General features: G+C 33.9%; 2 protein-coding genes across 5 annotated transcripts; both read right to left on the bottom strand.

Annotated features, from left to right (window-relative positions):
* Positions 1–311: 311 nt before the first annotated feature.
* LOC118034352 (uncharacterized) lies at positions 312–5,310 on the bottom strand. Of its 2 annotated transcripts, XM_073406335.1 has the most exons (10): positions 3,757–5,310; positions 3,510–3,720; positions 3,342–3,410; positions 3,159–3,261; positions 2,971–3,045; positions 2,732–2,879; positions 2,566–2,635; positions 1,340–1,405; positions 795–917; positions 312–666 (listed from the first exon to the last, which is right to left on the bottom strand). In XM_073406335.1, exons 1-10 carry the CDS (start codon positions 4,810–4,812, stop codon positions 485–487), a joined length of 2,103 nt encoding a protein of 700 aa, XP_073262436.1. In that variant the 5' UTR covers positions 4,813–5,310; the 3' UTR covers positions 312–484. The 2 variants fall into 2 exon arrangements, with proteins under 2 accessions (XP_073262436.1, XP_034895509.1); XM_035039618.2 differs by having other exon boundaries at positions 3,510–5,305.
* Positions 5,311–11,423: 6,113 nt separating this feature from the next.
* On the bottom strand, positions 11,424–25,228 carry LOC118034353 (formin-like protein 13). 3 transcript variants are annotated; one of them, XM_073406143.1, is made up of 19 exons: positions 24,893–25,227; positions 23,705–24,402; positions 22,379–22,600; positions 21,521–22,289; positions 20,908–21,469; positions 20,693–20,816; positions 20,118–20,189; positions 18,744–18,842; positions 18,330–18,371; positions 17,771–17,851; positions 17,632–17,682; positions 17,447–17,528; positions 15,580–15,674; positions 14,912–14,983; positions 14,712–14,828; positions 13,619–13,687; positions 13,463–13,529; positions 12,111–12,479; positions 11,424–12,015 (listed from the first exon to the last, which is right to left on the bottom strand). In XM_073406143.1, the coding sequence occupies exons 1-18, from the start codon at positions 24,963–24,965 to the stop codon at positions 12,316–12,318; spliced, it is 3,459 nt and encodes a 1,152-aa protein (XP_073262244.1). In that variant the 5' UTR covers positions 24,966–25,227; the 3' UTR covers positions 11,424–12,015; positions 12,111–12,315. The 3 variants fall into 3 exon arrangements, with proteins under 3 accessions (XP_073262244.1, XP_034895511.1, XP_034895514.1); XM_035039620.2 differs by having other exon boundaries at positions 20,908–22,289; XM_035039623.2 differs by lacking the exon at positions 13,619–13,687 and having other exon boundaries at positions 20,908–22,289; positions 24,893–25,228.
* Positions 25,229–26,890: the final 1,662 nt, after the last annotated feature.

Here is a 26,890-nt window from a genome sequence, read left to right as displayed (position 1 = left end):
ATATACTAGCTTGCAAAAAGATACGGGAATTTTCATGATTTTAGGTTATTTTAATTGACATCTCTCGGATTATTATTATTGTTTTTTTGTCATTTTAATCCAAACCTAAACCTAAAGCTACATCCATGGAGTTTTTAATATCGACTTTTATATATGATTTTTCCACCCTTTTAAAAAAGAATGGCACTGAAAATAGTACTAGTGCTCAATAAATTATGTGTATTTAAAAATTATAGTATTTTATTGATCAATAAATATGAAATTAATAATTATTTATTGGATATTTTATATAATTTATGACAAATCTTAAATGAACCAAGAAAGATAATTATTTGCCAACTTGCCATTAAGGCTTGTTAGTCATGTCCAAAAGCAACATATTTACAGTAAAATATTGAGCTATATCAAAATAATAATACTAATTATTATTATTATTATTTTCGTATCACACCACATCGATTAATACAATATTACACCAATCTTCTTAGGATCCCTTTTTCACTTTATTCACTTCCACCGAAGTGGGACCACTCCCTTGTCTTTGTCCTGCACTGTCTCCATGCCACGTTGCATCAGCTTCTGTGTCCACCTCCTCCTCCTCCACCACCCACTCATCTCTCTCCATCGTCTGTTGATAATATCGGACGGCCACGAACATCATGAACACTGCAAAAACAGGGCATCAGCATTGCATGGCAACAAAGTGCAGTCTAATTTATTACATCGTGGCCAGCAGCGAGGATTATTATTCAATAAAAAAAGGAAAAGAAGATGAGAGAGAGGGTTGCTTTTACCTGCCCAGACGCGAGCCACCATTGAAGAGAGGTTCCATACGAGGGTGAAGATGCACAAGGCCACGGCTTTTTTGTGCGAGCATGATTCCCAAGCATCACGAAATCGTCGAATCCAGAATTTACCTTCAATTGGGTTTTATTTTCAAGAAAATCAAGATCCATATCTGGAATAATTTACAACAATCTCATACTGTCGAATAAAAAAACGCAAGTGATGACAGAGGAGCCACGCTCTCCGATGGCCCCACAAGAAAGAGGAGATGATATTATGAGGATGGCCCTACACTTTAATCTCCTCTGTACCTTATGGGTGGCCAAATTAGCATCCAGTACTAGAGATAAATGATATTATGACGGAGATGGTCAGAAATGGATTCTAAGACGCTCTTCATTTCCTTTCTCGAGATCCTCCAATGGAGGAGACAGCATCAATCAATAGAGCCGTTACACGATGAAAACGAAGATCTGCCAGTCACTACAACTCTACAAGGTCAACCCAAGTAGGGTAAACTATGATCTAGTGAGGTAATAATTCAAGGATTTACCATAAGCAGTTAACTGTGCGGAGTAGGAAGAGCAGACTTTTGGTACAGTGAAGACTCCAAAAAAGCCTGCAAAAGCATAGCTTCAGTAAGCGAGAAAAAGTGAAACAACATGCAGGGAATTTAGCAGTTCTCCTTGTGTTTTGCTGCCAACAAGAAGCTTCAACAATTAGAGCAGGCTGTAGAAATTAATGTATATTTATTTCCTTTGGCATGTGCTACCGAAGGAACCCTTTTGGTTATATGGTTGGTAAATAGCCACGTTATTAAGGGGGTGTTTTCAATTTCAATAAAAGATTAATTGTTAGATAGTTTTTTTATTTAAAAATATATTAAAATAATAAAAAACTTTAAAAATATCAATTGAATACTTTTTTTTTTTACGCTAACAACACTTTTTAAAAGCTTCTAAAACTAAAAATAAATTCTGTATCAAACATTCTTTAAACCTAACTCGTGTCAACCCAACATAGAATTCAAATCATATATCTGACATATTAACTTAATTAATCTATTTTTTTTTAAATAAGTTAAGATGATATATTTTTTTAAAAGAGCTAACATATTTTAATAGAATAAAATAAATTATATATCAACCTAAATTTTTCGATCTAATTACCCCGAATTAACTATTTCCTCAATTTTATTTTAGCCTATCCATGCCACCAACTACTTTAAAATATTGAAAAGACGGAGACTTGTTTAAAAGTGATTGGTATTATTTTTTAAAGTGTTTTTCATACCGAAATATATTAAAATGATATTTTTTTTATTTTTTAAAAATTATTTTTAAAATCAGCACATCAAAACAATTTAAAACATATAAAAATAATTAATTTTTAATAAAAAAACAAAAATTTAAATTTAAAATTTAAAATTCATGATTAACAACGCGTTTCTAAACGTTACACAAGTGTAATTGATAATTATGTCAAAACTATTGTCCCAATCCCAAAAGTATCTTCCGAATCCCAAAAAAATGCTAATGAAGAGTGTACGGTTATTTCTTACATATATTAAAGTAATTATTTTATTTATAAAAAAATATTTTTAATATTACCGTATCAAAGCATTTTAATAATATAAAAACTTAATTTTAAATAAAAATAAAAATTGTTGAAATTATAATAATTATAGTGCAAACGCAGCCCCACGGATTCTTTGAAAAAGCTGTTTATTCTCTTATAATTTCTAAATTTCTGAAATTAGACAAATGAAAGGAAACCTACCCAATCTTGCCATCTTCCAAATGGTGATGGAGCTGCCACACCTGGCAAAAACAAAGAGCAACACTGCCATCTGCCATAGTTCACAGACTCATTATTCATAACTATTTGAATGTTTCTCGAGGTCCAAACAAGATCCAGCTAATTAAACTCAAATGAGGGAACTTACCTTCATTGTAGTTGCAGGATCGCCAGAAAAAAGGGCTCTAATCTTCAACAAGCACTCATTCAAGTATGGCAGAACCAACCTTAACAACCAAATCGCCTCACCCTCACCCAGCACATAGCTTCCATCATCATCTATATCTATGACTCCCCTGAATTTCAAGGAAAAAAAGAAATATAAATAAAACCAATGCTTGGGACTACCTAATCGGCTGTTCTTTTTAATCTTAATTTGTTGACTACCTGCAAATAAGCGATCTATACAGAAAAATGGTGGCAAGATAAACAAGTCCCAGATAGGACATCACAGAAATGAAACTGCAAAAGAAATGATCAAGCAGAGTTTAGTATATAGGTCTCTGTTTTAAAGCAGAGGAAATACAGTAAACAGAGGCCAAACATTGAATTCAGTGTTCTTGTTTTATTTGCACCTGACATTGAGGTCTTTAGTATAGGAGGATGAGATTATGGTAAATGTACCCATTCCAAAGGCTAATGTAGATCTTGATATGTCTCTCCACATCACTAGATCCACTGAAAATTCTCAAAGATTGCCAAAATTGATTAAGAAAATAATAAAAAGAAACTAACTTTCCCAAGAAATGAAAACTCACCTAGATTTTGAAGCTTGCTATGTCTACGAGTTTCTTTGAAATTCTGGTATTCATTAGCAACTGCAATTGCTGGCAGAAGACATGGTAAGACAATCAGATCACGCCAGCCAAAAAAAGAAGCAATCCCAACAAACGCAATAACTTAATGAATCAATAAAGCATACTTACATGGATTAGGAGCAACCTTTGCAAGATTTTGATAAAGAGTTGCTCTCTTTATTACAGGAGGAGGTTGTTTATTCACAATCGAAGAAGCTGGTGCTGTTCTGTTTTTAAATTGCTGAACTTTTTTCACTTCACTCACTACTTTCTTAGGCTTCTGTTCTGGTATACAAATCTCCACCTTCTTGGGCTTTTGTTTTGCTACATTTGTTTCCACCTTCTTAGGCTCTTGTTCTGCTACATTTGTTTCCACCTTCTTAGGCTTCTCTTCTGCTATGTTAATCTCCTTAATATCTAAGCTTTTCTTTTCAATCTGAATCTCAATTTCTTCTTCGATTTCTTCCTCATCTTCATCTCCCTCAATATCTTCATCTCCATCAATAACAACATCATCGTCATCATCATGAGGAGGAGGATTATCTACCAGAAGCTTGGGAGGTGGTTTCTCTACCGACTCATTGGTTTCGCTGATAGAAATGACCTTTTCCTGGCACACACCAGACTCATTACAAGTTTCCTCAGATCCAGTCTCCTCAATTTCAGGTGGGATCTTCTCAATTCCATTAACAGATTCATCCAGTACCTTGTCAGCTTCTGACTTCGCCATCCTTAACTGAACTGAATTCCTTTCAACCCCACCGTCAAGTACAGGATCTTTACCTATTTCAGACTGCTCTGAAACCTTGACAGGATCAGATTTTACTTTCCTCAGTTCTACATCATATTCAACAACCTCTTTTATATCAGATCTTTGCTTCCTTATCTGCCTCGGGCTTTTCTCATTTCCATCAACAGAAACACCAACCTCCTTATTTGGTTCAGATCTTCCTTTCTTGCCCTGAATTGGACTTCTTACAATCCCATCAAGCTCTTTACTTCCTTTCTTGACCTGAATTGAGCTTTTATCAATACCATCAACTGACAAGCTAAGCACCTTATTACTCCCTTCAGATCTTCCCTTTCTTGCCTGAACTGGATTTTTCTTGATTCCATCAACCGAAACACTCAATTCTTTACAGAGCTGATCAGTATTTTTTCCCTTTCCAATCTGAATTGGACCATCAACGCTCTCAGATTTCCAAGTCTTTCTCTTGCCACTCATAGCCACACTAGCACTCGTACCAGTCTGTCCTCTCTTTACCGTCTTTTTTCCAACATCTCCATTACTACTTCTACTCTCTTCAACATTCTCTTCTCCATTAAACACCTTAATTCCACCTTGAACTTCATCAAGTTTCATTCTGTTCTCCCACACAGAACCTGCTACTACACTAGTTTTAACCCCAGCTTTTCTCCTACTCGCATCCATTTTGGACCCTTTTTATCCTATCTACCCTTCTCAAAGGTAACCATGTGCAACTGGGTCATGATAGATAATGATGATTACGAGTCTTTAAGCTCAAGAAATATCACTTGTTGGTGATGTTAGATAGATACATTGGGATCCCTTTAGCTTTTGCAAAGAGAAAGAGAAGACAGAGAGATAAAGGAAGAAGATTGTCTTCTAAGAGACGATAAAAGGTGGTGGGGGTTGGTTGCTACTACTAAGCTTTTTCTCACTGAGGTACAATTTTGTTGGGTCTCTCTGTATACCAATGGAAAAGGGAAGGGAAAGAGAGTAAAATCGGTGGGGCTAAATGATTTGGGTGTCAAGGACGATCACCTCTTTGCTGCTTTTCCTTTCTTTCTTCGAGGAGTACTTATTCTTTCACTTTTTTGTCAAAGGATCTAAGTGAAGAGCACTGTAACCGAGGCTTAAAACCCTCAAACTCATTGGTCTCACATGCAAATAGAGACGCTGCCATTAAATCTGTGTCAAAGCTGTCCTGTTAGGTGGAACTCAGCTAGTTTGTCCGGAAGCTAAAGGCAAAAGAGAAATACATGTGGTGTTGAAGGCTACAATGTGTTAAAGCACTAGTCATCTGCAAAAGTAAACAATGTATACCCCTAAATTCGAAAATTCAAGTGTTTTAACTGGTTATTAATGCGAAGTTTAGAGCCTGCACTAAACTATGATTTTGCTTTGACAAATTCTTGAACTAATACCTACTACCTCATCGAAAAACGATTCTGGACTGTGTGACTGTCACGACCTGCAATTTGGCATATAAACACTTGAATTTGGTGTGAAAACTGTAAGGACCTTTACTGCTAAGTGGTGTGAAAACTGAAAGCTACCGCAAAATTCTTCAAACCCAATCCGATAGGTGAAATTGGCCTTTCTATGGAATATATGTCAATTTATTATCGGTGGTCTTGTCCCATTTATTTAACCATATAGTATGGTACCATATAAAACAACAACAACAACTATAAAATTGCCCTTGGTAGTCAAACGTTGAGTAGTTTACCTAATGAGTAAACTACAATAAAGTAGCGCTAAAATCACATGCTTGGATACCACTTTTAACCCCAAAACAAGTGTTTTTTATTCTTTTACCAACTTTGATATAGTAATTTATAATGTCTTTTTAAAAGTGTTTTTCATTTAAAAATATATTAAAATATTAATTTTATTTCAGTTTTTACATTAATATAATATCATAACCAATAAAAAAACATAATATATCAGAGAACATTGATGTGCTCTCCAATATAGCTAGTTTGTAAAGGGAGCATTTGCTAGTTTGTGCTGCAATGAAAGCTAGCCAGAAAAAAAGGAATATGAAGCCTATTCATTTGTCTCTCTGCTTGCAATTGCATGGTGTGGTAAGCTGCCTGCGGCAACAAATAGCTGGAGAGTTTATTTAGTAGTGTGGTTATGATTATTTTTTAAATAATTTTTTTGTATTAAAATACAAGGTTAATGATATTTTTTTATTTTTAAAAAGTTATTTTTAATATCAACATATTAAAATAATTTGAAAACACTAAAAACATATTAATTTAAAATTAATAAAATTTTTTTAAATTTTTTCAAAAAAAAAACCCAGAAACAAAAGAGGCCGCCCCTAGCACTATCCAGGGTGGTCATGATGCAAAATTAACCATATGTTAGGTTGAAAATATCTCAATCACTATTGTCTTCTGGGAAAATAGTTCTGCATTTGTGCGGTCATTTTAGGGCATGAAATGAATGTGGCTGACAATTTCCTTCAAACCAGACAAGTAAACTATGCCACTGCATGTGAGTATGAACTCACTCGTTTGGATTTTCTCATATTGGGAAGGGAATATATATATATATATATATATATATATATATATATATATATATATATATATGTCTTTGATGGATCAATATTTATGACACTTTGATGAGAAATGAATTTTGACTTTAAATACCTTTTAGAAAGTTAGGTTGTAATTTATTGATAGGTGGGTGACGTCTATATTTATTTTTATAAGCTTAGCAAAATATTAAGCTCAAATAATATATATTTAGTTTACTTTCAAGCTCAACACCTTTAGATATGGTTATGAGTTGAGTCCAAATAAACATGGATATATCATATTATTAGATTTAATGTTCTTGAATCTAGCTATGTATTGAGTTTAATTAAATATTTATTTTGTAAATCATCAAATCTAATATATTTACATTTAATTACGGGTTGTTAAACCTAACACCTTCAGGTAATTAAACCAGATCTTGTATCGGACTGGGTGGTGTTTGGGTCTAATAACAGCATGAAAAAGGCGACAAGAGGAGGGGTGCGAACTGCGAACCTTTTCCCCTTCTTTTAAGATGCACTGATTGATCATGCGAGTCCAAACCATACGTATGGTTGTCCTTACGCGACGACAATCTCAAGCTTCTCTCTCACCCACACAAATTTCCTGCTTCTCCATTGCAAATAATTGCGTATATTAATAATTATTTTTAAAGTATTTTTTATTTATTAAAAATTATTTTAAATATCAATATATTCAAATAATTTAAAAGCACTAAAAAAAATTCAAAGAATAAATTAAAAAAACCTATACAAGTATCTAATCAAATAAACCAATAATTATTTATGTAAATAAAAAAAAATTAATAATAACCAAAAGAGAAACTAAAAAAATTGAGATATGATTATAGACCAACATATTTAATATCACAATATAGGTCATTTACATGATTGTATTTAATGAATTTATTTATGAAAATCAATCTATAACAGAAATTGATACAAATATAAAATTTATTGACAAAAATAAAATGAAAAAGATTTCATGCACAAATTAAGAATTTTGTAAGAAAATAATGTTTTTATTTTAAAAATAAATTTAATCTATATAAAAAATTATAGATGAATCAAAGTAACCTCATAAGAAAATTAAACACACTCTATATAATTAAAAAATAATTGTTATTTCAAAAAGACTAAATAAACCAAAAAAAATCATCGAGAATGGATATTAATTAAAACATAAATGAAAAAATTATTTTGAAAAATACATATACAAAAGTAGTAATTTAAAAAATATTATTAAAAAAAAATAAAAAAGAGCGAGGTCATGTGCTATGGGTCTGGTTAGACAGGCTCAACGTTTGGCTCACAGAGAAGGGCCCCAAGTGTGTGGCCTACAAGTCTAAACCCACGTGCACAAGTCTTTTTTTTTTTTTTTAGTGAATGGGGTAGACAACACATCATCCGTCCCATTCTTTATCAAAATAAAAAAGATGGCGCGTCGTTTGTTAATTTCAAAATTCGGTCACTAGTGTAGTCGAATAAACAAGGTTTTTTTTTATTACACATAAGCCCATTTTAAATCCATTTTTGACAAAAAAAACATCTAAAAAACACCACAAGAACCTTGTTAAATCAATCCAAGCCTCAAAAACACACAAAAAAACTGCTTCAAAACCCAAAATCAACCGAATTCTAAAAAACTTCATGAACTTATATATATGTTTTTATAGGTTTTCAAGGTAAAAAACACTTAACATTAATCCCCCTTATTTTATGTAACTTTTTTATTTAAAAGTATATTGTTTTGGTGGCCTAAATATTTTTCACCAACAACTTTATTTTTTTAAACTAAAATCTGATGATCTTCTTTTTCCTCCACTCACAAAATGACTAAAAAAGATAAAAAATAAAATTTAATATCAAAATATATGTTTTTTAAATTATAGGGGCAATCACTTGATAGATAAAAAACTAGGGGACAAGAATGAAGTTCTAAAAAAATTTTCAAAGCCACGACGTATATTACCAATATTTCTCATTTTAGTTTCATGTTTTTCAATTCAATCTTCACCATCCAAAAACTATGTAAGAGGGTTTCAATTTGAGTTTTAAAGGGTTTAATTGTGCAAATTAAAAGTTTAAAAATCAAATTGAATTTTTTTAAAAACCTCATCATCATAATCTACAATGAAATATGAGAGGAGGGGAACAATAAAGACATCAATAGTAAAAGAGCCATGCCTTTTATATTACAGGCAATATTATGGGGTAAAAAAGAAGAAAGATTCTTCTTGGTATAATCTTTTATTGAATTATTTTACTTCTACACACACAATTAAGCTTAAATATTACAACTTGTTGTCGTGAACTCGATCTCTTAAATAAGACTTTCCTTTTTAATAATTGTTCAATGTAAATTATACTTACGCACGTTCATGATTTGATACAGAATCTTGGCATCTATTCGATAAAGTAATGTAATTGGGGGAGGCGGTGGCGGAGACAGGTGGCGGCGGCTGACATGAGAGTCGTGGAAGGAGGTCTTTTTTCCTGGGGATGTGCATTGGGACTTGTTAAAATAGGGCGAAAAATCCTATAGACAGCTCAGCTGTGTATAATTTAGGATTTCATTTGTGGCAGGCAGCACGTGCCGTTTAAGGCACGTGATCTTCGTTCTACTGATTTGTCCATGCCCCCGGAAAATCGTGTCTTCCACGATCCAAAACTCTTCCCCGTAAAATGTCTCCACATTTATGTACAGTACACAGATGACAGTAGCAGAAAACAATGACTGATTTTTCTTTTACTTTTTATCCTCAATCTTTTTTAATTGTAACTTTATATGTCTAATTTGATGACAAGTCTGTCAAAATTTGTTAAGGGTAGACAAAATTCAAAAGGGGGACCGACGAGTAAAAAAGGAAAAAAACATGGTCGATCTTGAAAAAAAAGTTCTTTTTAGCCCTCACACTTTCCTTTCTCTTTCTTCTCTATAGTCCCTACTTTTTAAAATTTCAATTTTGATTCAAAAGTTTATTTTCTTTGCATTTCAATCTCTTAATTAAAGGAAAAAAAAAAGAGAGTCACCTGAAAATATTAAAAAAAGAGAAATTTGTTGGTTTGACCACTTTTCCACTATGAAAATCATTGTTCATCTCATTCAATAAGAGAATTTTGATGGTTATGATTTTTATTTCTGAACATTCATGAAAAAATTAATGAAGTGTTGGTTTAATGATTAGAACACTACAATAATGAGAATACAAGTTCAATTCTCATAAAGCGTATTTATTGGAAAGGGCAGCCATAAATCTCGAACGAAACTAGTCTCATTTTTTAAAAGGGTGTGAGGATACTCAGGTAAAAACAACAAAAAAATATCTATGAAAAAAAATATCGGTTATGGTTTATATATTCTAATATTTAATAAATATTATTTCAAAAAACAAAACTTTGCCAAATTGCTATTTGTATAATACATTCTAATATTTAATGAATATTTAATTTAATTTTGTTTTTACAGGTATAATTGATTTTACAACTTGGATAACAATTATGATGAGATAATTTAAATTGATATAAAATAAATTCAATATATAAATATCTTAATATTCCAATAAAAACTCATCTTAATTTTTTTATGACACTAAAACTCATCTAAATGCTACAATTATATAACTAGTAATAGGAACTCTTTGTATACCACCGTGATTCGAAATATCTTCGTTGTCAATTTTAATATTTTATTCTTGACATCTCATTAATTTCTGATTACTTGCTTCTATTTTTATATATATAAATTTTACCGTAAATGCTGCAATGACCGAATCGGAACTGTGTGTATAATTACCTTGATTAATTTAATCTTTTGATAAAAAAAGAAGAAGATGATTAAACTTGTTTGTTTTTATATTTTAAAAGTGTTTTTGAAAAAAATTAAAAATTAAAAATTTTTAATTATTTTTTTTTGGTGTTTTTAAATTATTTTAATGCGTTGATATCAAAAATAATTTTTTTAAAATAAAAAAAATATTATTTTAAATAAAAAATTCTTTAAAAACACAACTCTGATCACACTTCTAATAATAAAAAAGATGCCCCCCTTTATCTCGCAAAACCACACTTGAAAATTAAAGGAGGAACATAAATCTGAAATAAAATACATTCGTTTTTAGTAACTGCGTGATTAGCAAGACGATTGGAAATCATGCATCTAAAAGTTGGAGCAACATTCAATTATTCATATACCTTAATGCTCACGTCAAAGACGGGATAATCTAAGCTTCAAGGAGCTACATTCAATTCCTCACAACTAGTTTTTATAAAATAATACGATACCTTTATGAACATGGTGTTTTAGATTGCGATTTTATCATATTTTTTTAAAAATTATTTTTTATTAGCTTTAAATTACAATTTTTTATTTTTAAATAATTTCACGTGCCAATATAAAAAAATAAATTCTAAATCATAAAGATAATAATATTATTTTAATATATTTTAAAAAAACACTTTGAAAATAGTTTCTACCACAATCACACACACTAAGACAATATTTGACATTTTAGAAACAATAGTTTTTAAAGTATTTTTTATTTTTAAAATATCAAACTAATATTTTGATTTTATTTTTTTAAAATATTATTTTTAACATCATCACATTAAAACAATTCAAAATATCAAAAACTTAATAATTTAAAGAAAAAAATTTAAATTTATTTCAAAAACACAATTTGGACACAAAAACCCATTTTTATTAATTATCATATCTCATAGTTAATTAAGATTTTTGATCATAGAATAGGGTTAACTAATCGAATCTATAACAAGAGCTGAGATTCATTCAAATACATAACATGGAGATTCCCATTAGCGTCACTGGGAAATACAAATTACAAGGACATAGCTGAATTTCATTAAACGACATAAAGGTGACCATGTTTAATCGTTTACTATAAAGAATTGTGACCATTAATGTGTTTGTATTGCGAGCATCTCTGGCTGGCAGGCATCGTCGTTCAAATAATCACTTGCAAGTTCTTCGACATCGCCAGCCATTCCATTGTTACCGTTATGTTCTTGAGGGTGTCCACTGGCCCGTATTTTTCAAACGCAGAGGAAGTCAAGTCCCAGGAAAAAGACTGTTCTAAGCCTAGTCTCTGACTTACAGATATATACAATCGAACAGAATGTCTGTACATGCACAGAAGGTGGATAATTGCCAAAAAAAATTCAGGAAATAAGTGAATACCTAATCTGTCTGTAAGGATCAAAATTGTAACGGGGAAAAGTCCCCGAACTCCTTGCTTTATTATCTACAACAAGAAATTTTGCTGATGGACACTTTACAGGTTGCCCTTCCAAAAGAAGAGGATTCTGCAGACTCCTCTGATCTGTACCAAAGATAGTAGCAGTGTTTGCGTTGGTTGCTTCAGTAAGAGTGAGAAAGGGCAAAATGCATTGTAGGGAGAGTGGGGTAGAGACTGACCTTTAAAAAGACGAACTCAATCTCAGAGTTTGCAGCACATTGTCACTTTATATGATATTCCTACATTTCTGACTCAATCTACCAGCCAAATTTACGTTTTTTTTTCCGGCAGCGACAAGATATCCCTATCCGTCTTCTCAATCAACTGTATCGGATGCCTCTGCTGTGCCAGAGTTCTCCCTAGAAATGAAATTATTAGTTGGTCTCACTTGACACTGCCACTCTCTATTCGTGCATGCAACTCCTTGTGAGCACCTATCTTTGACTTCTCACTTTCTGCTAATTTCTTCATTTCTATCTCTAGCTGCTTGCAGTTCTCCACGTGGGCTTTGTGGAACAGTCTCACAAAATCGAACAGAGTTGATACAACTGCAGAAGTATTTTAAAGACTTAAGAGATGGAAATTACTATGAAAATGAATGCATTGCCAGCTCCTCAAATTAGGCACTAACGGCCATTTATGTAGATGGTCGGGAATAAAACTGATGAACTTTCAGATGAAGCTTTGTCACATAACAAAAAATTTGCATCAAGTCTTCAGTGCATAAAACAGTGTAAAATTTATTGATCCAAAGGTGGTAGCAATCAGGATCACTACAAACTACAAAGATAACAAGACTGGGTTTAGAAGTATCCTTCAGATAAATCAACGTGACAGATGATACAATTATGATTAGATCACATAAAAGGTCAGCTTTCGAGCTTCCTATCACTTCGCATCGATGATGCGTGGATCCACTAGACACATAGACAATGAGGTTTATGCTGGATACTGGACCGATCAATTTAGCACAAAATATGGCATCTAGGTCGTGCTTGGTTCGGAGTTAAAAATTGGATTTTGGTGTCAGGAGTGTTAAAAAGATAGTTGAAGGATGACGCGTTAAGGATGTTTGGCAGGTGTGAAAAATTGTGTAATGGTGGAGCTCAATTAATTTAAATTCAATATCCCACCCAATAGCTAACACTTAAACGCTTTCAGGGGTTACTTGTTAACCCCCTTAAAATTCTCCATCCCCAAAGCTTGCCAAACAGAGTTAAGGGAGTTTGCGGTTACTTGTTAACCCCCTTTAACCCAAACCAAACACAACCCTAATGCAGTCCATAAAGACTTCCATTCAAGTATCAAAACCCAAATAGAAAGGACCGATTTTTGTATTCTAAAAAACAGCAAGTGTGAGCCAGTATGTTCATTAAATAGAATTAACTAACAATAATCTACTGCACTAGAATGGATCAAGATAAAGAACAAGCGCTGCCATATTATGAAGATTTCTTAGCCAAAGATTTCAATTTTTGTTCATCAGAATTAAAAAGAACGATATCACAAAACTGTTGTAGGTAACAAATACCTTGTTCGAAGGGACAGCGAGCTGGATCTTCTCCAAAATAAAGAATCAATGCATCCACATTTTTCCCCTGAAATAACATCAAATTCTAGATTAAAAAAAAACGAGAGTACTAAACACTAATTTACTCCACTCTCCAAGCAAAGTTTTAAAACCTACCACTCCAGAGTACAAAGAAGCCAAAGACCTTACTTCAGCTTCGGCAAAACTAAGGAACTCCTTTAAAGTCTGAACAATGGAAGATAAGCTACATGAGAAATTTTTTATGGATATGCTCACACAAATGCGTGCAGGCATGCCTGTGTTAACCAACACAAGTAGATATGCTTGTGCTTGTATAAGGACCAGCAAACACACACACACACAAAGAGCTTCTAAGAAATCTATATAAGATCACTATTTGGGTGGTAAATCATTCCCACAAATTCATCTGTAGTTTTTAGCTACCTTACATCTTCAGTGTTAGAAATTTTGACATTTAATCATTCAAAATCAAAGCTATATTCTCTCTTTACAGAATCTGAATGCAACATTCTAACCTCTAGGCACCGTGGTTTCAATAATTTCCCATTACTAGTACCTGAATCAGTTCTAATTTGGAGTTCATTTTAACATCACATTAGATCATGTTATTCTACAATCAGTTACAGAAACTGGAGCACAATCCAAAATCACCCTATGAATGGATTACTAAGGGTAAATCTTTGCTAGGATTAGGTTCATTACCTGATCTAGTAACACAATAAATTATGTCTGGCAGCCATATAATAACCATCTCAATGTGTACATCTTATATAATAAAAAATATATCCCACCTCAACGCACAACTGACCAAAAGAGGAGGATCTTTCCCTACGGAGGTAGAAAAATTGTGATTGGGATAGCAGATTCAAATTAGTACATATATGTAAACAGCATGTGTGGGTGTGCTACATATATGTATCAACCAAATTCTACATGATTTTTCCTCCTTTTCATTCTTAACATTGCCAAATTGCCTATTATTATATCTAAGGAAAAAGTTTGCTTGCACTGAGGCACATATATTATCTGAGTAGATAATTTAAAGTCTGAAGCTTGGTTTAAGAAAAACAAGTGATCATAGCAGCAATTTTTTTAAGCTCGAATACTGGCAAAAGGGATAGTAATCTACTTAGACAGAATTAAGAATTGCAATTGATAAACAAGTAATAATGGACAGATTTTCTTTCTCCTATATGCATGACAAAAAACATCAGCTGATTTGCAGTACCTTACAGAACCTGTCTGATATAGGACCATCGCTTTCTGAGGCAGACAGTTCCTGTACAACTTTTTCCAGTCCTTTGCTTATGGCTTGCATTTCCTCCGCCAAAAATTTCAATTGTATCTAGATGGAAATCCAACATGTTAGTCACAAGATACTGGCTCTTCCGAATGCACTGAAATGATCAACAAAACCAACAGCTGTACCTTTGATGCAGGTTCCAAACAGGCAAGGTCTTTTGAAAAATCTAGAAGTTCTGGTAGCTTGTCAGCAAGTACCTACAACATATCAAGCAGAATGTATATGATTTGCAGAAAATTCTCTGTGAAATAAGAAATAGAAGCTTCAATCCTCAGTATGGCAGTATAGATAACATCTATAAATTCGATGCACATAACATAATCTCATTTCCATTGACAAGTCTCTATAATAAAAAAATTAGAAGCCATGTCTGCTTTGAGCTCAAACAAAAAAATAAGAACAGAACAGAACTCTAGGTTTTGAAAAAATGGGAATCAAAACTGGACCAGAAAAACAAAGAGAACAGAAATGAATTGATGGGCCAGTTGAGTTCCATGGATAGTTGGCAACTTGACATAGTTCAAAACCATGTACTGACTTCATAACATACATAACAGCATACACTTGTACAACTTTGTACAATCATATAAAGCAAACATACAAGTACATTAAGTTTTAGATCTGTCTTGTTATGTTATACATTACTAGTACAGAAATATATGCTATGAAAAGTCATGCACAAAAGAACGAGATGAGAAAATGACTGCAGGTCTCCATAGAATTCTCAAATCATTATATTAAATGTTATTAAAAGTTAGTTTCATAGGAAACTCACGAAAGTAGGAATTTGTACCTTGCAAAGATAATGCATGAGGGTCATCTTGTTGTTCCTTGCCCGTGTATCTGTTAGTTTAAGAAGGCTATCCAATCTAAATCCAATAGCCGAACCTAAAAGAAAAGGGAAAAAACTTTCTATTCAACTTAAGGAATAAAATGCAGTTACCAGCTGAAAGGGAAAAACAGAGCTACAAAATGAAAATTAGGTCATATGACAAGAAACAGCAAAGGTTTACCATAAGATCTGCACAATAACAGGAAAAAAAGCATCTTTAATTAATATCAAATGTGAGTACACATATAGCAAGCATCAATATGTAAACCAATCGGATAAATCTGATTTGATAACCCAAGGCGTCTCAACTCTCAAATAATTATAAAAAAATAAACAAATAGAAAGAACTCTCAAGTGATCACAGAGTAAGAGGTCGAGGAAATCTGTACACAGAATGTAAAATAAGACTTTGGTATCTACAGATAAGGAATTCTAGTCTTGTGAGTAAATGAAAAATAGCAAAACTTCGATCTCCAATCATCATAATCCATGGACTCTGCAAAAGTAATCCAAAACCTAATTGATAAGCATGTTGCCAGTGTTCTCATAGAGGACTTTTCATAATGGCTGTGAATGGTTGCTCTTTGAACAAGGCTTAGATAATCTTAGTACCAGTAGTCAAAGCGAACATAACTTATCTGATGAGTGGTACATTGCTGGTCATGCATGTATTTCTCTCATTTTCATCCAGTAAATAACAATCAATAAGCAAAGGATAGAAGAAATGACTAATCATTCACAACAATAATGACAAACAAGCCATCATAAACTATTTTAAAGAAATAGATACTGCTTCAAGGTGCTAGTGAATGTGTGGGATGAAGTAACAAAATTTCATGAATAGCGTTAAAAGAATACCAATTAGCAACCTTCATATTTTATGGAAATGACTTGAGACTATAAGAGATAGGAAACAGTTTTCTCTGATCACAGATGAAATATTTATCAAGAAAGGAGAAATTCAGAAGTATGACAATAGGGAGATTTGATCAGAAATCCTTCTAGATAAAAAAAAAAATTACAAAAATGAAAGGGCTTTTCAAATCAAATTCAATATCAGCTAAAAGAATTGTCCAGGAATAAAAAAAAGATAAAAAACAGAACACCACCATCTCAATAAAAAAGAGGAAACCCCTCTATTTAACATTAGTTTCTTACAAAATGGAGGATCTCAAAAACTTAAATTACTCTGTCCAAATACACCAAATCACCAAAATCAGCGCATGTTTCCAAGAAATCTACAATTTTTCTCCATTTCAAAATCCATTAATGACTGCATGAAAAAAATTTAAGAGCTTGTATCATTCATCAGAAAGTCCAGATGATGGAGGACCCATTAAGGATCTCATTATTTTTATGCTAGAAAGCAAATGCATGAATTGGATATTAATTATAAATTTTTCAAAGCATCTCATGTTATGTTTTAAGGCAGCTTTGGATGTTATTGAAATTTAGCTCTCTCATTCTCTATTGCTAGTCCTTTCTCCCTCATCTTCTCTCTTTTCTCTCTCTCTCTTTCTTGTCCTTTTCTTGTTCGTGATCAGCAGAAATACTATTCCACATGTTCTAGAAAAAAAAGATAATTCCAAATGCTCAGAAAAATACCAGGTGCATAATTGACAACCTAAAACTAGGAAATGAAGTGAAGCCCTTTAAAATTTTCTACATGCAGAGGAAAGCCCTCACACGACCCTTAAAAAGTCAACGATTTCCCATGAACATAATGTTCCCGCAGGCAATCATGGAAGCAGCAGGTTTTTTTATAGCTCCGAGTATACAAGAAACTACACCACAGCAAGATAGTAGAGCAATAAAAGTTTCTGCTTACCCCTAGCAGTTCCCTGATTCAAAGCATTTCCTAGTGAAAGAATAGTCTGCATGATTCTCTTCAATTTGGCAGAATTCTTTATCTGATAAAGCACCAAAAGCAGTGATTGCAACACTTAGAACATGTGAATTAGTACCCAAAACACTAACACAAATTAAAGGAGTGAGTAATATAGTCTAACTTGCCTCTTCTGCTGCAGAGTTCACAACATTAAGGCTTTTTCTGAGGTCAGAAACCTAAAATTGCAAGCATAAAATGACAGGCTCAAATCTAACACAAAACCAAGCATAATAAGGTAGCAAACATTTGAATGCATTTCCTAACCTGGGAATGAAACTGCATCTTGAATGAGAAAACTCTGAGTTTAGATTCTACTCTTGGCACCTTCATTAACTCTAAGAAGAACTGCCAAAGAGATCCATAAACTTATCAAATAAGAAATAGATGCCAAAAAAAGATCATTTCAATAAACATAAACTCTCTCATTCTTAGTCGACCCTTTCTAAAGAAAAATGCTGGGTGCCCTCTTTATCCATGCTAATTGAGAAAATGAAAATGGATTTGAATCATAGGAATTATGTCAACACTGCAACTTCAGACTCGTATGAATGTTTGGTTTGACATAACAAAGAACAAATATACATCTAAAACATACCCAGTTTACCTTCTCATGCATCTAACCATTGTTGACAAAAGACATGATATCAATATACATAAAGAAATAAAGCCTCGAGTCCATCCAAAGTTCAACCAAAAGAGGTAGCAATTTTGAAGTATCATAAATATCCATGTGTAAGCTGTGTAGTTTTGAGAAATACTTGTTCAATTTTTCAACAAAAAACAATAACAAACAATTGTAAAGACAAAAACTACATCTACTGACCTGTTCACATTTTCCTAACTTTTCCTTTTCTCCGGTGTATCCCTGGACAAAGAAATGAAAAGGCAATTATAGCCCAAAACACATGAAACTATCATCTTGAAGCTCCTGACTGAAATCAATTAGAGCCCATGGGATAATAGGAAAAAATTACTGAGTTGAAAACTGTAACTATAAAATACAGAGCAAAAGAAAGGGCTATCTCCCAGTTATGAACCCCCCAAAATGGAGTCACAGAAAGAAGAAGTTGAGAAAATCCCACTGCTGAACATTTTTTCAATAGAGTGGCAGGCCCAAGATTTGAATATGCACCATTATGGTTGCAAGTGCAAGATATCATAACATCATACCTAGCAATAGCCTCAAATGATACATGATAGAGCATAACACTAACTTAAAAGAAGAAGAAGAAATCACCTTAAGCAGTTCCATCTCCTCTTTTGTTGGACAGAACTTTATGAGGTTGTCAACCTGATCAACGTCTAATGCTGAATCCTCAAGGGAAAGTACTAAACTCTGTCAATGCATCATACAATGGAATGAGGATAGCAAGTTATAAAATATTAGCCATATGGGCTGTGCTGAAAGTGATAAATAACAGAAAATAAATAAAATCATAGCAGACACGGAAATATTTTATAGAAAGTGCAAGGTGGAAAGAACAAAAAATGACAGGAAAGGAAATTTCAATAATGCTTATTATGTGATTTACAATTCCTAGACCTCAATAACGTAATCTGACTTTCATTGCAAGGGATGAAATTTCTTTTCAAAAACTATAAAATATAGGGGTTCTAAATAGATGTACTGGCATAACTATTGAGATGACAATGAGCAGGATGACATTAATGAAAGCTACAGAAATGCTTGTATTGGCATCAGGGGTATCATGATTGTTTAAGAAAACATGCTGATGCAGACAACAAAAGAAGCAAGATTGATAACTTTCTATAGACAAGGGCATTTCTGTAATTTCCATATCTGCTGAAAATTCTGGAAATTTTGTCTAGGTTTTGATTTTATATTTAGCATTCTATTATTTATAAAGTGATTAGCTTTATTAGGTTTTTCCTATTCTAAATAGATTTCTTATATAGGAAAGCAACTCCTTGTTGGACTAGAAGCTAGCATCTCTATAAAACGGCCATGCAATCTTTCAATATTTTAATTACAGTTTATGAATAAAAATTCCAGCAAATTTGCTTTTGATTGTGTGACTCAATCTTCCTTAGGGGTGACTCCTAAGAACCCTAGGTGTGGGGCATAGGTTTTTCTATCCTCTAGGTGTGACATCTAGAATCTTATCCTGCCCACATCCTTCCTCAAATTCCAGCAGAAATCCACATAAATACAGCTCTAAACAGCCCTATAACAGCATCTAAAAGTCAGATTAGACCAGCCCCTAGGCTGTCCTGCATCACTTGCTTTTGATTGCTCTATATATTTCCTGTAAGGTGTTCTTATGGCTGCAAGAGAAAACAAAAAAAAAAAAACTGTAGCTACAGTAGTTAGGATATGTTTGGTATTGTGGTCTTGGTCCACAAAAGCCAATTGTTGTGGTGTCCCAAAGCATCAATTGCAATGCTTTCCTCAAAACACCTAAACTGCATTCATGGTCTTGGAGTATGCCAAACACAACTTCAGAGAAGGACATGAATCCCAAATATTATCCTAGATATGACAAAGTATTTGTGTTGCCACGCTTATACAGGTAGATAAAGGAATAGTGAAGTTTACTTTTGTATTCATCTAAACTAGGAGGCTTTGCTCTGAACATTACATGTAGCTTACCATTAATTCATGTAGTGGCACTTTCACCTTTGAAAGCATGATTTCACAATTGTATGCCCGTCTGTGGTCAACCTGCAAGAAAATAATAATAAGGAGAACATACAAATACTTAGACACACATATTATATAACTTCTCAGTCTCATTTCCATAATATAAAAACTGAAATGCTGAATTTTTTCATAAAATAGTATGTTATCATTTAGAAAAATAATGTATTACTCATATTGTATTAAGATCCATGACAGGAGATTGCTTAGTTTAGCCTTTAAACTGTGATGCTTGAAACACTAGAATTACTAAGATGGTAGAATTGACATCTACAACAAAATTCCCCTGAAGTCTGAATGATAAAAGAAGAGGTAAATGTAGATAATTTCAAGTAACAGAAATAAATTGCAGCAGTCATGCATTACAGTTATGGGTTTGAAGTATTAAATTTGATCCCGTGACTGTCAAAAAAGATAACAGCAGCAGTCTGAGGGTTGAAAGGAAAGGATTGATGCACACTTCTTCAACTGAGAGAAAAATGGCAGAAATCTAGCACTGCATCAATTAGGACAACATAGTAATTTACCAGTTGCACTTTATCAACTTTAGGTCCCCGTGAGCCACGCACACTTGATTTCCCGCCATGATCTGTAATTGAAACTGCCGCGGAAAAAAGATTCTCAAGTTCTGACATGTCAATCTCTGGGGCCCTATGTGAAGAAGTCACAAAAGGAAAGGCATATGAGACTTAAAAGAATACGAGAGCATGGTATGGCAGAATGTTCGGAAAGCAGCACATACTTGGAGGCTTCACCAGACTTTTGCGCCTCAGCCCACAAGCTTCCTTGTACAGCTCTTGTTAACTTCAACCAATGCAATGGCTTCAGCTTTTTGGTTTGATTGTTCCGTGAACTTATAGAACGTGACAAACGTCCCTTGGAGATGGAAGGAGAACCTAAGGGAGGTGCAGGAGTAGGTGGTGCAGGAGATGGAGACCCAGGCGATTTAATATTTCTATTGTTGCCTGTCTTTAAAGTGCCCTTACCAGGAGGAGGAGGAGGAGGTGCAGAAGGGGCATGGGAGGAATTCGTTGACATAATGGGAGGAGGCGGCGGCGCTGGTGGCATCGGAGATGAAACAGTCGGGCTGGTTGTTGGTCCTGAACGAAGAGGAGGGGGAGGTGGATGAGGTCCAGATCCAGTAGCATGATTCTCCTTCAAAGGTGGAGGTGGTGGAGGAGGAGGAGGTCCAGCTCCAATTTTGTTATTCTCCTTCAAAGGTGGCATTGGAGGAGGTGGTGGTGGAGGATGAGGTCCAGCTGCATTGGTGTTATTCTCCTTTAAAGGTGGCGTTGGAGGAGGTGGTGGTGGTGGAGGAGGAGGTCTAGCTGCAATGGTGCTATTCTTATTTAAAGGTGGTGGTGGAGGAGGTCCAGCTCCAATGGTGTTACTCTCCTTCACGGGTGGCGTTGAAGGAGGTGGAGAAGGTCCGGCTCTAGTGGTGTGAATCTCCTTCATAGGTGGCGTTGGAGGAGGAGGTGGGGTTGGGCATTCAGTTTTGATAGTGGAATTATTTTCCTTAAAAGGTGGATGCAGTGGTGTTGTTGGAGCAGTAGGTTGAAGGCCAACTGATAATGACTTACCTCTGCTCTCTAAATAGGTTTCATTCTCTTTGATTGATGAATGATCTGCTGGTTCTAAAGCTGAAAGATCAAGAGTTGGTAGAGGATGAGGAAAAACTTTTACAGCACTAGAAGTCACAGCAGGCCGCAATGGTGGAAGCTGTGCAGGTGTTGATGGTGAGATAGAACCACCTTTGGGTTCCATGAGTTCAATTCCAGCTGAAACTGTCAAAGCTTGTTCTGAGGAGACTGTAGATACAGTGGTGTGAGTGACCATAGATTGGCTGGCAAGTTCCTTTCTAGGACTCATTTCTTGCTTTTGAGTGCTAATCTCTACTCTGTGCTGCAAATCTGCATTTGAGTCTTCCTGAGCAATATTCGATGCACTAATTTGGTGGAGCAAATTAAGTGCAGCATCTGAGTTGGGATCAGACCAGTCAACAGAGCTAAAGATCTCTTTAACTTTAGCAAATGCTTCCACAGGAAGGCCTTCCTTCTCCTCAAAGCCAGTGAAATCTTCTGCAACAACGGATGCAGCTGCATCCATTTCAGAGAAAAGAATCTTCATCCAAAGAATGAACTCCGTGTTAGAAGGAGAATAAATAAATCAACAAGCAGCTATGCCAAATGAAATATGGTCAAGTATCAAACCTCTGCCCTGAAGTCCTTTGGAAATCGATCTTTTGCATCCCATAACATGTCAATTTCATCACGGTTAAGCATCAAGATATTTGACCTAATAAAAGCTGTGTTAAACACAGCTCGAAACATCATCTCTTCATGTTCCATGTCATCATTTAAACTGATACACTCAAGCACAACATCACCTTGTATATGGCAATTAATGTCAACTTTAACAAGTTCACATTCTATCTGCAATAAATTACAAGGGGTTCAGAAAATCATACATGTAAAGACACCAGTTTCAGTGTTTGTGGAGAGCTTATGCAAAAATAAATAGCAAATAGAACAAATGAAGAAAAGTGAATCTTACAACAGAAAGAATAGGAAATGTGTTGAAACACAAAACCAAATTTCTCATGCAACTTTAATGTCCCTGGGACAAAACTTAAGAGTAGCAGACTCAAGCTCACTGCAGATTAAGCCTCTGAAAAATGAGCTCGAGAAGAGTACATCATGAATTAATCATGATCCTGTGTCCACAACAGATCAGTATAGGGACTGACAAAAAACATATTCTTCTGGTTAACATCAACCATATTTTGTCAATTCTAGATTCAAAAGCCACTCAAACTTTCACCTTGTGCTGCTTATTATTAAATTCTCACACTATTAGGTTTCCTGCACTTAAAATAACCAGAATGATAATCAGGGTGTCTACTATCATCTTGGGACAGTAGATAAATACATTCCACTAGTGGGAAGGTGTCATTGAACAAAAGATCCCAGGATATAAGTGCTTATTCATAAATGACCTAATTTTTTCCCTAAGGATAAGCCTCTTAAGAGCACCTCCAGAAAGATTCAAGAAAATATTTGTTCGCCAGTAAACTGATTGAACAAAAAAAATGTCTGGCTCTAAATATTCAGAAAAGAAAGGTCTTACTTAGTGATTAAAGTTTCCCAAGAATCAGGTTCATCAGGAACACAAGTGTCTTGTGATATTTTGGTTTTCTCCATCCATTCTGACAGCTTTCATGGGGAAATTACCTTGTTGAGATGAACACTGCTTGTTCAATTGAGAAATTATGAGGCTATTTTGGTTCAAGTTTATTTCTTCGAAAATCTTAGTTGGTGGCCAAAGCTATTCTTGTTCTATTAAATTTCACAATCCAAAGACATCATCACCATCTAAGAGTGCAAAGTGAAGCAATAATTGGACTATATATATGCTGTCACATGATGTTTCAACAATTGACTAGCACAGATTAATAGATCTTTGTGGGAAATGGCGTGATGATGAAGAATGTACAAAATAAAAAAGCAAGTATATATAACATAGAATTACGAAGTTACCTGCTTATAAGCCCGAGGAATTTTTCCTTCCTTTTGAGTTGAGTACAGAAGTTTGGAAGTTCGATCAGAAACAAGAAAAGGGTCCTGCCCATATACCCGAAATAGTGGACGGCAGCCCCCCTCCCCATCAAAGTTAGGAATAGATCTTAGAATGACACAATCCAATGTGAGAGCTCTATCCAATGGAGGCCAATATGAGGCCACATTCCTCCTTGAGACATATTGTAGATACCTCAGTTGAGAAGGTACAGGATTCAATGCTGAGAACAACTGCAAAAGCTCTCGGGGAGCCTGCCTATGAATCATGTCCAAGGTCTTCTGCTCTCCACTATACTGTTTCCTATAAATCAACAGTCCAGCCAGCATGAAAGCGAGAACCGGCCAACCACCATGTTCACAGTGCATTAACAGAATATTCTGCTGTCCAAGGGAGAGCCAACTTTCACCTGATCTTAGAAAATGGTGAATCATCTCCATCGTGAGCAATGGGGAACCCTCGTATTGCCAAGGGTACTCCATTAAGGTCATATCATACTTGAATAAAGCATCAGCAATCTGGGTTTGTTTCTCTCCCTCACGGAAATTAAACACCAAGAATGAAGCATCAGGGAAATGTTCTTTAAGTTGACCAACTGTTCGACCAATGTAACCTTCATAATCTTCTTGCCAAGCATCAATGTTAAAGCAGCAATCAAACACTGCATTCACACAGAATGTGTAAATGTCAGCCATCAAATTAACACTTAACCCAGTTGTTGTTTTAAGTCATAACCCCCCCAAAAGGCAGCACAAAATTATATCTTTTCTAAACGATCCCAAACATAATCCTCTTGACTCAAGCCACCAAGCCCCAAAAATTTTCAAATTTCAAAATCCCTACGATATGCAAACGAATTCATTACTTTTTAACTTACAGCTGTAATTAAGCTAATTAGTTTCTAATAAATGTCTAAAAATGAGTACAGCTCAAGTAATAATCAAAATCCACAACCCCGAATTGCATTCTCCACAATACATTTTCTTACCATCCTAACACAGAAAGGAAATTTTTTGAATCAAACCCACTTCAAAACATGACTCAATTATTCAAACACAATCAACCAATTCTCTCCCTAAATAAAAAACGAACTTAAAATTCAAAAAGAAAAGAAAAATTGCAATCTTTCTTAAAAATGAAAGAAAACTGACCATAAACACGCTCGGAGATCTCAAGAAGGCCATCAGGGGGTTTCCTATAAAACAATTTGCGAAACAACGACATCTTTTAATGATTCCTCTATCTCTCCTTCAAATTTCCAAACTTTTTTCTTGCAACACAACCTCTTACGTAACAAGGAGGAGTTCGGTTGGGTAGTAACTAAAGAAAGAAATGAAAAAGTTGGCTTAAAGGGAAAGAAAAGTGGAAGTCTTTGGTTGTTAGTTTTGTTTGTTACCATAAAAAAGCCAAGCTGAATTGAATCAACCATCCATCCGGTAGCTGTTGCCCCTTGCCATGAAATTTATTTCATTATTATTACCTAACTGATAAGAGGGGAAATGGCATGAACGGGTTGCTTGGTCTTTACGTGGATGCCATTAACTATCGACATCAAGGAAATAGTTGAAGTCATCATGCATGATCCTTACGACTTTTTCAGTGACTTGGTTTTTTTATTGTTATTGTCAGTATGACAAAAGATTTGATTGGATAAAGTTGAATAGTCTACAAATGGCATAGCTACTACTTTTTCTGTTGACTTCTAGCAGTGGGCTCATAGCCGAATATCATCTGCTTAGGCCCCAGACTATCTATGGGCCCTCTTGAAGATAACGTGTCCCTCACAATAATTTGAAGTAATTTTGCAAAAATTGGATGGCGGTATTTTGGGTATAAAAGAAGTTTTTTTTTTTTTTTTCTTCTTCTTCTTTATGATCGGGAAAAATCACATCGGCGAGGCCTTCAAGCGCACCCCTAGTTATAAACTCATGGACCCATAAGTTGAACTCATGGAAGAAGGGTGTTCTGCCTAAATGATATTTGTCCTTTCTATATCAAAAGTTGGTGTAAACTCAAAAAGTTTCTTTTTTAAAATTTTCAAGTTGATTTTAGATTTTTGATATGGTTTTTTAGATTATTCGAGATTATTGCTTATCAAGATATATATATATATATATATATATATTCTAGGTGTTTGAATAAAAAAAACATGTTGAGAAAACATGTTTTTAACAAAAAAAAAAAAACTCATGACTGAATTTTCAATGACTCTTTGGCTTGACATTGGGCAGCAAGAGATGCATTATTTTTTTAAAAAAATTAAATAAAATAAGGGGCAAAACAAACTTGAAAAAAAGGAGCGGGGTGGGGGGGGGGCGATTTGCTCAAGCACATGGGGTTACGCTGAAAGACCCATATGATTGGGCTTTTTTTTTGTCCATTAGTTTTTTTTCTTCGAATTCATTCTTTAGATTGTTTTATTGGATGTTTTTTTTTTTTTTTTGCATAATTTTACTCAAATTTTTATGATGTTATTTAAATTGAATATGATTTAATATTTACTTAGTTTATAAATACAATTTCAAATATTTTTTTTTATATTAAAGGCATTATTTATGTGCAACCCTACTTAAAATATTTTTTCTTTAATTGTATTTAATCGCTTTTTCTATAAGTGTTTTTTTATTGTTTTATTAAATAAAATATTGGTTTTAAAAAAAACAATATTATTAAAACAATTGAGTTTAATGCCCGTGTTCGGGATTAGATATCTACCTTCAACATCTTTATTTTCTATTTTTTTTTAATTTAGTATTTTAGTTAAATATTATTTAGTTTTAACTTGGCTTTAATATAAAATGAAACATTTTTTTTCCTAATATGTATAACCTTGCCTAATATTATTGTTTTCTTTCATTTTTATTTAATCTCTTTTATGTATGTGTTTATTTCTATTATTGTTTGATTAAATAAAAAACTAATTCTAATAAATAAAATTATTGAAATACAATTAAATAAATATCTATGTTATGAAATCAAATATTGTGATCTAAAATCTATCTCATGATTTTTTCTAGTTTTGGTATTTAGTTATTGTTAATGATCAACTTTCGCGTTCGCTTGATTTGTACAATGAACAAGCTATTGACATTGCATTTTCGAAATGCAGATGAAATCGTAAGCTCCATTTAGCCGAGGAAAAAAATCCT

This window comes from Populus alba, chromosome 18 (genome assembly GCF_005239225.2).
Source record: "Populus alba chromosome 18, ASM523922v2, whole genome shotgun sequence".
Lineage (NCBI taxonomy): Eukaryota > Viridiplantae > Streptophyta > Magnoliopsida > Malpighiales > Salicaceae > Populus > Populus alba.
This window is presented reverse-complemented; position numbering and strand designations above follow the sequence as displayed.